The 13,205-nt window shown below is 36.8% G+C and overlaps 2 protein-coding genes across 3 annotated transcripts; both read left to right on the forward strand.

The window, feature by feature from the left end:
- Nucleotides 1-1,515: 1,515 nt before the first annotated feature.
- LOC147495047 (deSI-like protein At4g17486) lies at nucleotides 1,516-10,627 on the forward strand. 2 transcript variants are annotated; one of them, XM_086569541.1, is made up of 4 exons: nucleotides 1,516-1,809; nucleotides 5,525-5,786; nucleotides 7,677-7,744; nucleotides 10,158-10,627. In XM_086569541.1, exons 1-4 carry the CDS (start codon nucleotides 1,672-1,674, stop codon nucleotides 10,434-10,436), a joined length of 747 nt encoding a protein of 248 aa, XP_086425667.1. In that variant the 5' UTR covers nucleotides 1,516-1,671; the 3' UTR covers nucleotides 10,437-10,627. The 2 variants fall into 2 exon arrangements, with proteins under 2 accessions (XP_086425667.1, XP_086425666.1); XM_086569540.1 differs by having other exon boundaries at nucleotides 1,570-1,809; nucleotides 5,522-5,786.
- A 619-nt stretch (nucleotides 10,628-11,246) lies between these two features.
- On the forward strand, nucleotides 11,247-12,917 carry LOC147495048 (Nuclear transport factor 2 (NTF2) family protein). Its single transcript, XM_086569539.1, has 5 exons — nucleotides 11,247-11,841; nucleotides 12,096-12,177; nucleotides 12,280-12,331; nucleotides 12,451-12,505; nucleotides 12,606-12,917. The coding sequence occupies exons 1-5, from the start codon at nucleotides 11,385-11,387 to the stop codon at nucleotides 12,782-12,784; spliced, it is 825 nt and encodes a 274-aa protein (XP_086425665.1). The 5' UTR covers nucleotides 11,247-11,384; the 3' UTR covers nucleotides 12,785-12,917.
- Nucleotides 12,918-13,205: the final 288 nt, after the last annotated feature.

The raw sequence follows: 13,205 nt of genomic DNA on the forward strand, positions 1-13,205 counted from the left end.
TTTTTAAGCTACAAACTCATATGATATGTTCATCATGTAGCACCTATTTATACTTTCATAATCTACTTTAGTTATGTTCATATCTTTCTAGGGGACTTTTGTTTTGCAATGTGCTTCAAGATGAATTGTTCATTTTCTTCAGAAATATGCCTTAGTATATGTTGTATTTCGATTATCATTCATGAGGCTCGGATATTGCTACTTTTGCAAAGAAGAGAGACAAGTTGGTTAACAATCAGTATCTTGTGGACTTAGTATCCCATTAGAGGTTGATACTTTTGCAACTTAATTATTATTACAAGTTTAACTTTATTGTGATATAGGTATCATCGCGTTGGCTACCACTCATTTTCCATCAATCTTTTCAGCCAATGGGAGCTTATTGTGAAATTTGCACAACTAGTCACAAACTCACAATATATCACATATATATGTTCCACCCTATGGTGGGGTTCCCAAAAGGTGATGGAGATTGCATTTGCCCATGGATGTAGGATCTCATTTGGATTGTTTGATCAGGAAGTCACGACTACATGATGGTCTTGTGAGATCTTATTTGATCCAAATCAAGTAAATATGAATCATTTTGAGAAATTATTATGTTAAAAGTTTTTGGAATCATAGACAATCTTTAAATGGAAATTAAAATGAGATATAATACATATGTTTAGCTAAAAGTGATGGAGATAAGGGAGGGTTGATGATTATCGAAAAAAAAGGGAGGCTTGATTGAAGTAGAATTGCAAATGGACCCTTAATAACTTGTATTGCTCTTAAAAAGGTAAAAAGTACCAGTTAAGTTGGGTCTAATCGTCTTAGCAGACTTGTTTTGGGAGAAAAGTAAGTGGGCCAAATAAAACTAAGCAAACATTAATCAATCAATCTTAGAAAGATGTGGTTTTTATTTGAAGTCCTCCCTGGCTATGCATATGGGTAAGTCCAATGGGGACAGCCAAATATATGGCTAGTTATAGCTTGTACGAGAAAAAACATATCACCATTTCAATGGGTGTTTTTTAGCTGGTTTAGCATCGGGTTAACAAATAGTAGAAATTGTGCCTTTTGTGTGGTAAGTTGTAACTGACGACATAAATTGTGGCGTTTGTTGGAGGTAGAAAATACATATGACACAATTTTTTTATGCCTGTTTACAACTTAAGTACTTTTGATGTTTGTCTCCCTAAACTTTATTTTGGTAGCTGCTATACGAGGCCACAAATTTAACTTGGTATATAGCACCCCCCATCTAGTAGCCATATTGGAACGACCATATAGCACCCCCATTGAACTTGCTCTTAGGGTGGAATTTTACCAAGGTTGTGAGGGTTGTGCATGCATGTATACCTTAACGAGCCCCTTTCTTAATCTCAACTTACCACGCAATTCTCTTAGACTCAGTTAGACTATGTATTAGAGATGCCCTTAAGATATTAAACCCCACACTCCTAAAATTACCTACACGGATACCCTCATTTCAACAAAACAGCATAATAATTTTATAAAGCAGACCGACATATATAAAAATATCAGTAATATCCTGACACGAGATTTTGTACAACGTTACATTTTTTGTCGACTTCACTTTATCCGTTACAACAACAAAAATATAATAATAATAATAAAAAATAAATCATCTGAGAAGAGAAGAGAAGAGAAGAGGAGGAGGAGAAGATGACGACGGAGGTGGCCCTCCATATATATGACGTAACAAATAGTGGATCTGATAAAACAAACAACACAATTGTTCAAATCAATAAGATTTTTAAAGATGGTATTGGCCTAGGTGGCATTTTCCACTCCGCTGTTCAGGTAAATTTAATTTAAATTTATTACTCAATGTCGACAGCTTCCATCAAAACTTTAGTTACTCATCGACTTTATTCCCTTTTTCTTAAATCTGGGGCCTGTCTTCGTTATGCCCACTGCTTTTTACAAGATACTGTTGCGTGGAATGCTTTGATTTCTGGATACTCTAGAGTTCAGCAGACTCAAGCTGCTTTTCGTATTTTTAATCAGATGAGATTTAATGGTATCAAGCCTGATGTGTTTACTTTGAGTTCGTTAATCAAAGGTTGCAATGGTGACCAGTGTAATAAGAGTGCTCATGTAGTATGCCTTAAGATGGGATATTCTTCCGGACCATTTGTCTGTAGCGGTCTTATTGATAACTACTCCAAACTTGGGGATATTGATTCTGCGGAGAAATGTTTTCAGGAGTGTGTGGTTGTGGACACTGTGGTGTGGACGACTATGATTTCAGGTTACCTTTTCAATGCCGAACCTAAAATGTCACGGAAACTTTTTATGGAGATGTGGACGTTTGGGATGGTCTTAAATCAATTTACTCTTACTAGCATTCTTGGTGCATTGTCTGATATCAAAGAGGGTAGACAAATACATTGCTTGAGTATCAAAATGTGTTGGATGTTGACGCCTCTAAGAAATGCAACTATGAGCATGTATTGTCATTGTGGTAGTAAGGCGGATGGAGCGAAGATGTTTGCTGAAATTTCCGAACCGGATGTTGTTTCTTGGGCTACTCGGATTGGGGCTTCTTATGATGGTGAAGAAGCTCTAGAGTTGTTTAGGTTTTTGCGTTTGAGTAATAAAGAAGTTAACGAGTATACAATAATTAATGTTTTATCGGAAATTGAGGGTTCTAGGTTTTTGGAGACAGGGAAGCAAATCCAAGCACATTGTTATAAGACTGGGTATTTGCCAATAATTTCTATTAGCAATGCCCTAATTTCAATGTATGGGAGGTGTCAATGCAGTGGAGAAGCTAGGATGGTTTTTGATGAAATGGTTAAACGTGATTGTGTGTCTTGGAATGCTTTGCTTGCTGGGTATGCCGAGAGTGGTTTGATTGAGTTAACTTTAGAAATGTATTCTAAAATGCGTCGTTCTTTGCTTAAGGAGAACCAGTATACCATAGCAAGCATTCTTGATGTTTTGTCCAACTCTAAGGCTCAAGAGTTGACAAAAGAAATTCACGCACACATAATAAAATCAGGATTTATGTCAGATGACTCTATGGTAACTTGCCTGATAAGAGCATATGGGAGTTGTCGTGATATTGAAAAGGCAACGCATTTGTTTTCAGAAATCTGTCAAATAGATGTGGTGCATGTAAATGCCATTCTAGCTACGCTTGTTCATGCTGGTTACTATGACGATGCTTTGAAGATTTTCCAAGACACGGGGGCCTCAAATGTTGCGGTAGATGACGTTACTATCAGCATACTTCTTAAATCTTGTGGTGCTTTAGCAATGTTGGAACAAGTTAGGGTTTTGCATTCTTTGTCTTTGAAATCTGGCACCAGCCAAGGTAACTTCGTAAGGAGTGCTCTTGTGGATGTGTACTGTAAGTGTGGAAGTGTAGATGATGGGAGAATGGCTTTTGATGAATTACCAGGACGATAATTTGGCCGCCTGGAATGCCATGATAATGGGATATGCTCAGCATGGTTATGCTGAACAGGTCTTTGCGCTATTCAGTGAGATGACTAGATTGGGTAATGATGTGGATGAGATAACTTGTCTTGGATTTCTCTATTCATGTAGCCATTCTGGTCGGGTGAAGGAAGCATGTTCCTTTTTGAATACCATGTCTGAAATTCATGGCTTGGTTCCTCAATTAGAACATTATGCTTGTTTGGTTGACTTGCTTGGTCGAGTTGGAGAGTTGGAAGAAGCGAAGCGAATTATTGACCAAATGCCTATTGTCCCTGATGCTCAGATATGGCAAATTCTTCTATCAGCATGCACCATCCATGGCAATGTTGAGCTCGGGAAAGTTGTCTCTCTAAAGCTTCTTAAGTTGCAACCGAAAAATGATTCTGCACATGTTGCTCTCTCAAATCTTCATGCATCTATTGGTGTGTGGGATGAGGTTGGAAGATTAAGAGAGGTGATGAAAGAGAATACAATTGTTAAGGAGCCTGGAGTTAGTTGGATCCAAGTGAAGGGAGTTATGCATTCCTTTTTTGCTAATGATTCATCACATGCAAATAGTAGGGAAATTCGCTTAAAGCTACAAAAGTTGAATAACCAAATCAGAGCAATGTCTGAGCTCGAGGAATCATTTCGTACTTAAGCACTCGTTGAGTATCGAGCATTGTTTTGGCAGCTTTATTATTTGTTATCTGTCTCTTAGTAATGGTAACTGTCAGTGTCATCCAGTTTGAATAGCTGTAACATTTTAATGTTTTGTTCACACTCTCTATTTGAAGAGGGGGTAGGGTTAGAGTAATGACTATTGCGTTCCTTCTAGGTAATTAGTTTCGGTTTTGCTTTTGTTTAGTATTGCTATCATGATTCCTTCACTTTAATTCGAACTCCAATTTTGTGCTTAATTTAAGGATGCTATATGGAATTACTTAGTACTTGATAACTGTATACTTTAGGGTTTCGTGTGCAGTAAGAAAATAAAATGAGGAAAGATATGCCCAAAGGAGAGGAAAGTTTTTACTGGAAGTTGTTTCGCAATTTCAGTATCATTATTGACTTAAGACTATAACTTAACATGGTAAGGATGATCTTGGAGCAACATTCATTTAACTTGGTTTCAGAAAATTAAGAATGAAGGCAATAACATTTTTAGTATATACAATTTATGGGAATATGCTAACAGCTGTTCATGTTATAGCAAGAGCATTTGACTATCTTATCTATGTAAGTAGCATGCAAATTTGGGATATCATCTGTTTGGGAAAAATGGGCCTTGAAAAACTCTTTGTGCAAAAGTACATGGAATTAATATTAAGAGTGCAGGATCGAGCAAACAATGGAGTTGGTTTTGGACGATAATCAGCCTATCATGGAGAGGGAACATGTACGATCATGTAGACTAACAAAATGTATTCACTATCAATGGCATATTTGCTAGCGATAGGGTTTAGAATTGGGATTTCTTGTCAAACATTCGGAATGTAGTTAGTTGGGAGTTGTTTTTGGGTCGCAGGGGTTTGCTTTGATTAGAACAGGCATTAGGACTTGGGATGTGTTTGGTCCTCCAATGTATAACTGGTTGTATCATGTAAGTAAGTTTCTCTCTCACATTTGTATCCTTTTCACATGAAGACTGTCATGTAGACTAACAGAATGTATTCGCTAGCAATGGCATATTTGATAGTGGTAACGTTGAGAATTACATTTGGAATGTAGTTAGTTGGGAGTTTGTTTTTAGGTCGCAGGGGGCTTACTTTAATGAAGAGGTTCTTTGGAACAGGCATTAGGACTTGGGATGTGTCTGGTCCTCCTGTGTATAACTGGTTGGATCATGTATGTGAGATTCTCTCTCACATTTGTATCTTATCAAAAAATTATTAATAATAATAAAATAAAACTAAGTAGAAGTTTTGTCTTACCAAAAGACAAATGTTACTGCCTAGGTTGTGGAAATATACTTTTCTACTTTCTTTTCTTTTAAATTATTTCCAAGTGTTTGTCTATACAATCTGATCAACTTGCCAGTGACTGTCATTTTACTTTTCATACAATTTATGTAAAGTCTGTTTAGCAGGTTTATGGAGATGAAGAGTGGTCGTTTGGATTCTGTGAACAAGGCAGTGGCGTTTTTAGTTGTCCTCCGAGTAAAAATCCTATGTACACATATCGCGAGCGCATGGTCCTTGGTAAAACTGACTGTTCAATTTTCGAAGTAAATCAAATACTAAGGGAACTTAGCAGGGAGTGGCCCGGGAGCTCATATGACCTGCTATCGAGGAATTGCAATCACTTCTGTGATGAGTTATGTGAAAGGCTTGGTGTGCCAAAACTTCCAGGTACGTTACCTTCCTTCTTCTTTATCAATTTAATCTTTGCTGTGTTTGTGTGTGTGTGTGTGTGTGTGTTTTTTCATTTATTTATTTTTTTTTTTTAATTTGAAGAAAATTATATTGATACTACCAGGAAGTAGTTACATCAATATCCAAGACAAGGCATTAACAACTTGAATTGGCCCAGGTCCTACTACCCAAAGAAACACAAAATAAAGTAAAATAATAACATAAATATGTCCTTAAAAGAAAATAAGACCTCGCTACTTTTGTTAGCTATTTTTCGTGTTAAGATTTCTTGTTATTTCGTATTTATAAGTTTTTCAGAGGTACGAGGGGTACCACATTCAGTAGAGATGTAAGCCCAGTCGAAATATAAAGTACTCAGTTGCGGACTACTTTAATATTTTGTAGTTTTGCGTCACTTTACATTATTTCACTTATATAAGTTTTGATTCTCAGTTCTGTCATTGACAAAGTACATACTAGAAATCTTTGTGGTTGTCGTCTTAGTTCATTCAGTATATTCTGTTCTTGAAACATGTGTTTAGTATGGAATGACTTGTTTCTTAAACCAAAGCTACCATATAAAGCTTAAGTTTTTCAATACAAATTTTACACTTTTTTTCCCACTTCTAAAATTCACTTATCGGTTTTTGTTTTGGTTAATCTTCATATGGTACTGGGCTACTGGCCTGTTTTGAACTTAGGTCAAATTTAACAACTCTCACAAGCTTTACTAACTAGGCTAGCTGGTACCTGCACTTTGGGTGTATTTGATATTTCCCAATTTATAAATTTTTCTTGTGGAAGAAACATCAGAATCAATGTCAAGATATGTTACTAAAAGGTGTTTATTAAGTATTAAGTAAGAATTTGGTATGACTACGTTAATTGTGAGAACTAATAAGTATAACCATAATTATGTCTCATGTACCATCTCTTGCAAAACAACATAATTTATTGAAAGGTAATTCAGTTTTTCATCTTTCCATATGAAAACTACTGCATCTTCAATTATCTAAATTGGGAGTAACTTGTTCACGATCACTCTAAAAATAGACAAGTGTGGCTGGAAGTCGAGCTTTCAACTGAGGAATGAGGCAGTTACACAAATGTGACCTACTTTGAATTTCTTGTTGCCCATCTCATATAGTAATGTATATATATCTCAGTTGTGTATCTCAAAAGTGAGTCGGAAAAATCTGGGATATAAGTTCTGGACAAAGTGTCTACTTAGTCGAGTGAGCTTCTTCTCCAATCCTGTTTGGTTTGCAAGATATCAAATTAACAGATCATTAATCAATAGCTATTTGATCTTGGTAGGACATCTATGAAGCCTGTAAGGGTTGAATGGTGTTCCAACTCTATATTGAAATGTAGAGTAAAAAATAAAGCGAATTAAACATTGAAGCCTGCTTGAGGTACACTGGTCTGTGCTTTGAGGGTGATGGTTTTGCTAGGATTATCTTCTCTCACAATTCAAGGAAGTACCATCTGTGAATCCATCATCGGAATGCTTTTCATAATTATGTCATTAGAGAGTGTCACTTTTGGAGGATGTGTCTTTTCACTTGGAATAAGAGACTGCCGAAACAGAATGCCTCTTCTGAATTACACCGATGATTATCTTCCTCATAGAGAGCTAACACTTTAGCTCTGCACCTACATGCATTTTGTCTGCTTGCTCTTAGAACTTTTCAGTCATCTTCTAATTCCATCCTTCATGAACGAGCAAAAAAGAAAGTGCCATCCTTCTAGTTGCTGAAAAATGGTTACCGGTTTTGAACCCAGTTTGTGGTAGTGTTGTTGGCAGGTTTTTCATTGTTGTAATAATATTGATAATTCTCATTTAAGTCGCAATATAATCAATATATGCTCATATATTATGTGCAGGTTGGGTGAATCGCTTTGCCAATGCTGGTGATGCAGCCATGGAAGTTGCCGGAAACACAGCAGTACGGGTGAGTTGCTGTTTCTTATTTGCTGTGTCCATCCTGCTTCATTTTACTCTCCTGTAAGTCTCTTTTTAATAATATGCTGGAAGTGAAAATTCTTTGCTAACTGGTGAAAGCCTATTGGATTTGCAACTTCAAGATTGAAGGACTAATTATAACCTTTTATCCTTCAAAGAGGTTCCTGTGTGTCGCTGTTTTTATTTGATTCCTTTTTGTGCCATTAGATAACTGCAATTTTAACTTTATGATTGCTGGCAGAAATTTCATTACTCTGTTGGAAAATTTGCTTTTACTCGAGAACCTTTTCTTTTTGAGGCATTACCAATGCGATTTAAAAATTCACACACCTACATAGCCTCGACAGACAGCCACATGGAGAAATGGGTTAGGAATTAAAAGTCAAAATAAGAAATATTGTTTGGATACTACATACGTTGAGGAGAATCCTTACAACATTGATGTGAGGACGTCAGCGAATAAATATGTGCAAGGGGTCACACATCTTGTGATTCAAGTGATGATTATCTCTTTCATAGCAATGTGCCTATATGAAATAAGAAAGGGTCAGGCTACCTTGACATCTTATTTTGACATCCACAGTTTACACAATGAACTAAGGGCTGATTTTCTGGGAATATGTTCTCCATACAATAGAGATCATCTCCACAAAATATCAAGACATTTGAACATGTCTAACCTTGTCAAAAGTTGTGTTTAAGTTCGATATTTATCTAACGGTCCACAATTTTAGCACTATTTTTAATAAAGCTAGACATATCCAATTGAGATGAGTTTTGGTGGAGATTCTATCCATGGTAGGAAGATCTTCTCTACAAAAAATCAGCCCTTAGTTTAATGTGCAAGTTCACTTTTAGGTTGTGGATGTCAAGATAAGATGTCAAGGTAGCCTGCCCCAATAAGAAATTGACCAGGAATTAAATGTCAAAATAAGAAATATTGTTTGGATACTACATACGTTCAGGAGAATCCTTACAACATTGATGTGAGGACGTCAGCGAATAAATATGTGGAAGGGGCCACACATCTTGCGATTCAAGTGATGATTATCTCTTTCATAGCAATGTGCCTATATGAAATAAGAAATTGACCAGGAATTAAATGTCAAAATAAGAAATATTGTTTGGATACTACATACGTTCAGGAGAATCCTTCTTACAACATTGATGTGAGGACGTCAGCGAATAAATATGTGCAAGGGGTCACACATCTTGTGATTCAAGTGATGATTATCTCTTTCATAGCAATGTGCCTATATGGAACTAGATCTCCTTACTATTAGGGTTATTTTTACTCTCAGTATATTTAATTGTTCAAATAGAATGCATTATTTTTAATCAGGAATTGAACTAGGGTTTAGGGATCGTCTTATGTTCCTTAAGCAAATTCCTAAGCAAACTCCTAAGCAAACTCTCAGTATATTTCTTGGTTTTTTCTTAGGGCAAATTCCTAAGCAAGGCAAGAAATGTTCCATTTGTGCTCAATCTGGGCATAGCAGTCAATTTTGACATTTTCAACGGAATTGTTTTGCCCTTTGTACTTTTGGAGACAACTTTCTCTTAATTCCTGACGGTTTGATTGAGATAGAAGATTGAGAGAGAGAGTGTTTTAATCATCTAAATAACATTGGGATTGTGTCAAATTTCAATGTGTATCCAATGGTCAGCCTCATTCACACTAGATGGCAAGGTCACATCATCATGTGCAAGAAGAGAGAGGAGAGAGTGTTGTTGCAGGTTGTGTAAGATTGAGAGAGAGAGTTGTCTCCAAAAGTACAAAGGGTAAAACACTCAATTTCCATTGAAAATGTCAAAATTGACGGCTATGCCTGGATTGAGCACAAATAGAACATATCTTGCCATGTTTAGGAAATTTACCCTTTTAAGTTTGAGTGGCCATAAAGGGTATACGGGGGCGAAGGCCTCTGCAGACATTATAAGAGGAGAGAAGAGGTGCTTTTTATATTTTTTTGAAGAGTGCTGGTGGGATATATTAGGCATTAGTTGAAAAGAAGCATTTGAAACTAAGCCTGCGCAGACTTACTTAATAATAAGAGGGGAGATAGTTTTGTCTATGTAAGAAATTGTATTCTTAAGATTTTTGGTTTTGATGTCTGATTGACAAATTAATTGAGGGAGATTCATTTCCCCCCTTTTGGGTGTGAAACCCTAATTGATTTCTTTAGATTTAATTTGTGTTCTTCATCTGTGTTTTCGCTTTTCGTCTCAATCAAATTCTTAAGACCATCCTTCACAACCACTTTGCTTTAAAGGGTCAAATTGAGCTTATTAGTGAGTAGTTTGACCTGGTGCTTTACTGTTTTGTATGTGTTCTTCCGACCCATTATGACTTCGCTTACTCTCTAGGTATAATTATTCCACTTGTATCCTTTTTTTTGCAGCTTCGGCAAGCCAAGGCAGAGGTTGTATCTGCAAGCAAAGTAGCGTACCGGTTTCTTTCAGGTGTAACCAACAATAACTCCACCTCAATAGGCTCTCCCGATCCTTCAAGCAATTCTAGCAGAGACGCTCCCAGAATCCAGGCAACTTGGTTCAGAAATCTCATGTCAATGGGCACCAAACCATCCACTTCAGAAATAGAAGCCAACAACGAAGACAGGACTGAACTACCACAACAATCTAGGGAGAAAGTAGGACAGAATTCTCTGCACAGCGTGTGAAAATATTATGCATCGCTTCTGTCATGTACTATCTGACACAACTATGCACAGCAAATGTCATCATCTGTTCTTTATGTTATATTATGTTGTTATAGCTGAATTCATTTCAGAGCATACGTGTTCAAGATACTAGATAGACTGTAGTACTGTACTCCTTAAATCAAAGTTCGTGTGGGGAATGAGTTGTACCAGTCTTTCTGTTTCATGGGTGGTAGATGCAGTGCCTTCGGTTAACAATGCGGCTAAAACCCAATGGCATTCACATTACAACAGACAGCAGTTAAATTTTTTTTTTTGTTGACAGTTAAAATGGCTTTCACATTACATTACAGCAGACAGTGTTCCTTCATTTTATTTTCTGATTTTGTTAACGATAAAATTAAACAAGACAAAAAATCACCCAAGTATAAAAATAAAAAATAAAAAAAAATCCGAAGTCTGATTTTGTCAAACTTTAAACTGCAGCACCAGAGAGAGTTATTAGTGTCTGTTATGTGTTGCGGGATACCTGAACATGTTATATTCTAATCGTACTGCGTATGTAAGTGAGGCCGTGAGCTCGGGAGGAGCTGATGGGGACGGCACTCGGTATGAATAGTATCTTGATTGATGCTGAGACTAGATAGTTTCTCTATAAGTGTCAGACTGGAAAATAATAATAAAACCATCTTTTACATCATGTCCTCTTCGTTATACTGTAAATTAACAGCCTTTATTTAAACTGATCATAGTTTTTGGACAGTATGCTTTCACATCCTTTTGTGATCAACAAGAATGAAGAACATCTAAGTTGTACAATGATACTTTGTTTCCTTCCCAAGGTACAACTCCATCCCTTTATCCTTTGCTCCATTTTGAAATCTATCTTAGTAGTTGGTGTTACATCTTATTAACTATTAGCTCCCCATACAAAATGTGTAACCATCTCATCTCTTATACGACTCAACCATGGCTGCAATTCATCTCCCATGTCCTATCATAAGTCGGTCTTTTCGTACTTCGAAGACTATGTGCCCTATTCACCAAACTCAAACAAGAACAACTTATCCAAGTTTTAGTTGGAAGAAGGAGAATGTGATGCACAAAGGATGCAGTAATAAGCAATGGTTGGTCATGGCAGCAGGCAGCAGAGACGATCAGCTTCAGCCGAGTAGACTTACAGCATCTGACACAATTTGGCTGCTCTATGATTGCATTAATGACAAGAATGTAAAGAAGATTAAGGAGTTCATCTCTGATGATTGTTGCTTTGAAGATTACTCATTTGTTAAGCCTCTTCAAGGAAAAAAAGAGGTTATGAGTTTCTTTGAACAATTAACAGAAAGCATGGGAAAGAATGTGAAGTTCATAATTCAAAGTGTTTGCCAAGGAGACCAATTTTCAGTTGCAATTGCATGGCACTTAGGTAGTACCTTTTTCTGGCATTGATGAATTAGTTCCATGATTCCATGGCATTCGTTTTCGGTTAAGATGATTTTCTCGCTATATAAATATTTCCAAGAAGGATTTTTTTTAATCAGTTTTTTTCAAAATTTTGAACTGCTTCACTTGAGTACTTGATATCCATTATGTGAAATATTTGAGAATCTAGTTGTTTCATCATTTTGTTGATACCTTTTCAAACTTTGGCAAATGCTAAATATATGCATTATAATGCAGAGTGGAAAGGGAAGCAAATCCCCTTCACCAGAGGCTGCAGCTTTTACGAATGCTCAAAACAAGGAGACAGGCTGGTCATTGAGTAATAATTATAAACAAGAAGTCATTACATTCTTCAGTTTATCATACAAGCATATATACCACCCCAGATCTTAACTACTTGAGTGCTTCATAAACTTTGCAGGCATGCTCGCGCCATAATTGAGTCGCCTATCAAACCTGGAGCATTTGTTTTGGTAACTATTATCTATTCCTCTGCTCCTCTTCAATCCAGTCCAAATTTATCACTAACCAAAGATTACTAAAAGTGTACTCTAATTAAACCTGCAACATTTGTGTCTTATGAACATACCAGACTCTATTGAAGGTGGTTACTTACTTATTCGACGAGTTCCCTGGAGTCGCAGAGAGTGAGTACATCAACTTGTAGCATTTGAAATGATTGCTTAGTAGTTTATAATGCGGGCTTCAGAAAAGACATTAAAACTTGATTTCCTATCATGCGTGCAGAGTTCCTCCAGAAACCTCATGTTATACTAGAGTTTCTTCAAAGGATTTACATTATATTCTTGCAGCCTTTCATTCAACCAGCTCTGGAGTGCTACATCAAGCTTGGGAAATTCGTTGCTCGATTGCTTGGTTACATGGTCAATCTCATGCTTCATATATCAAGGATTTTTTTCAAATAAGGATAGGATTGTAGTGATATTCTTTGTGCTATGAATGAGGTTTTAGAAGTGCGAAATGAAACAAATCATGTACTATGTTTGTATATGCACCTTTGTCTGATTAATAAATCAATCGCGGACCTGTGATTTTGTTTGGTGTCTGCGTCCATAAAAGGGAGACGTCCATAAGGTTACATTATGCGATACGTTTGCTGCCTGGGTGATTTTGTTGGGCACGTACCGATGCTATATCAATGCCATGGGTGAGGCGAGTTGAACTCTCCAAACTCTCCTCTTTAGTCTATACGACAGGTATGGCACTCTAGTAGACGCTCTCACGCTCCTAGAGATTCTCTTGGAGATTTCAATACTTCATCATATGGTGAGGCGGGCAAGCTAACGGTAATCAAGCAAGATGCCTCGGGCAAAATTTATATCTGAA

This window comes from Coptis chinensis, chromosome 6, assembly GCF_015680905.1.
Source record: "Coptis chinensis isolate HL-2020 chromosome 6, ASM1568090v1, whole genome shotgun sequence".
In the NCBI taxonomy this organism is placed as follows: Eukaryota; Viridiplantae; Streptophyta; class Magnoliopsida; order Ranunculales; family Ranunculaceae; genus Coptis; species Coptis chinensis.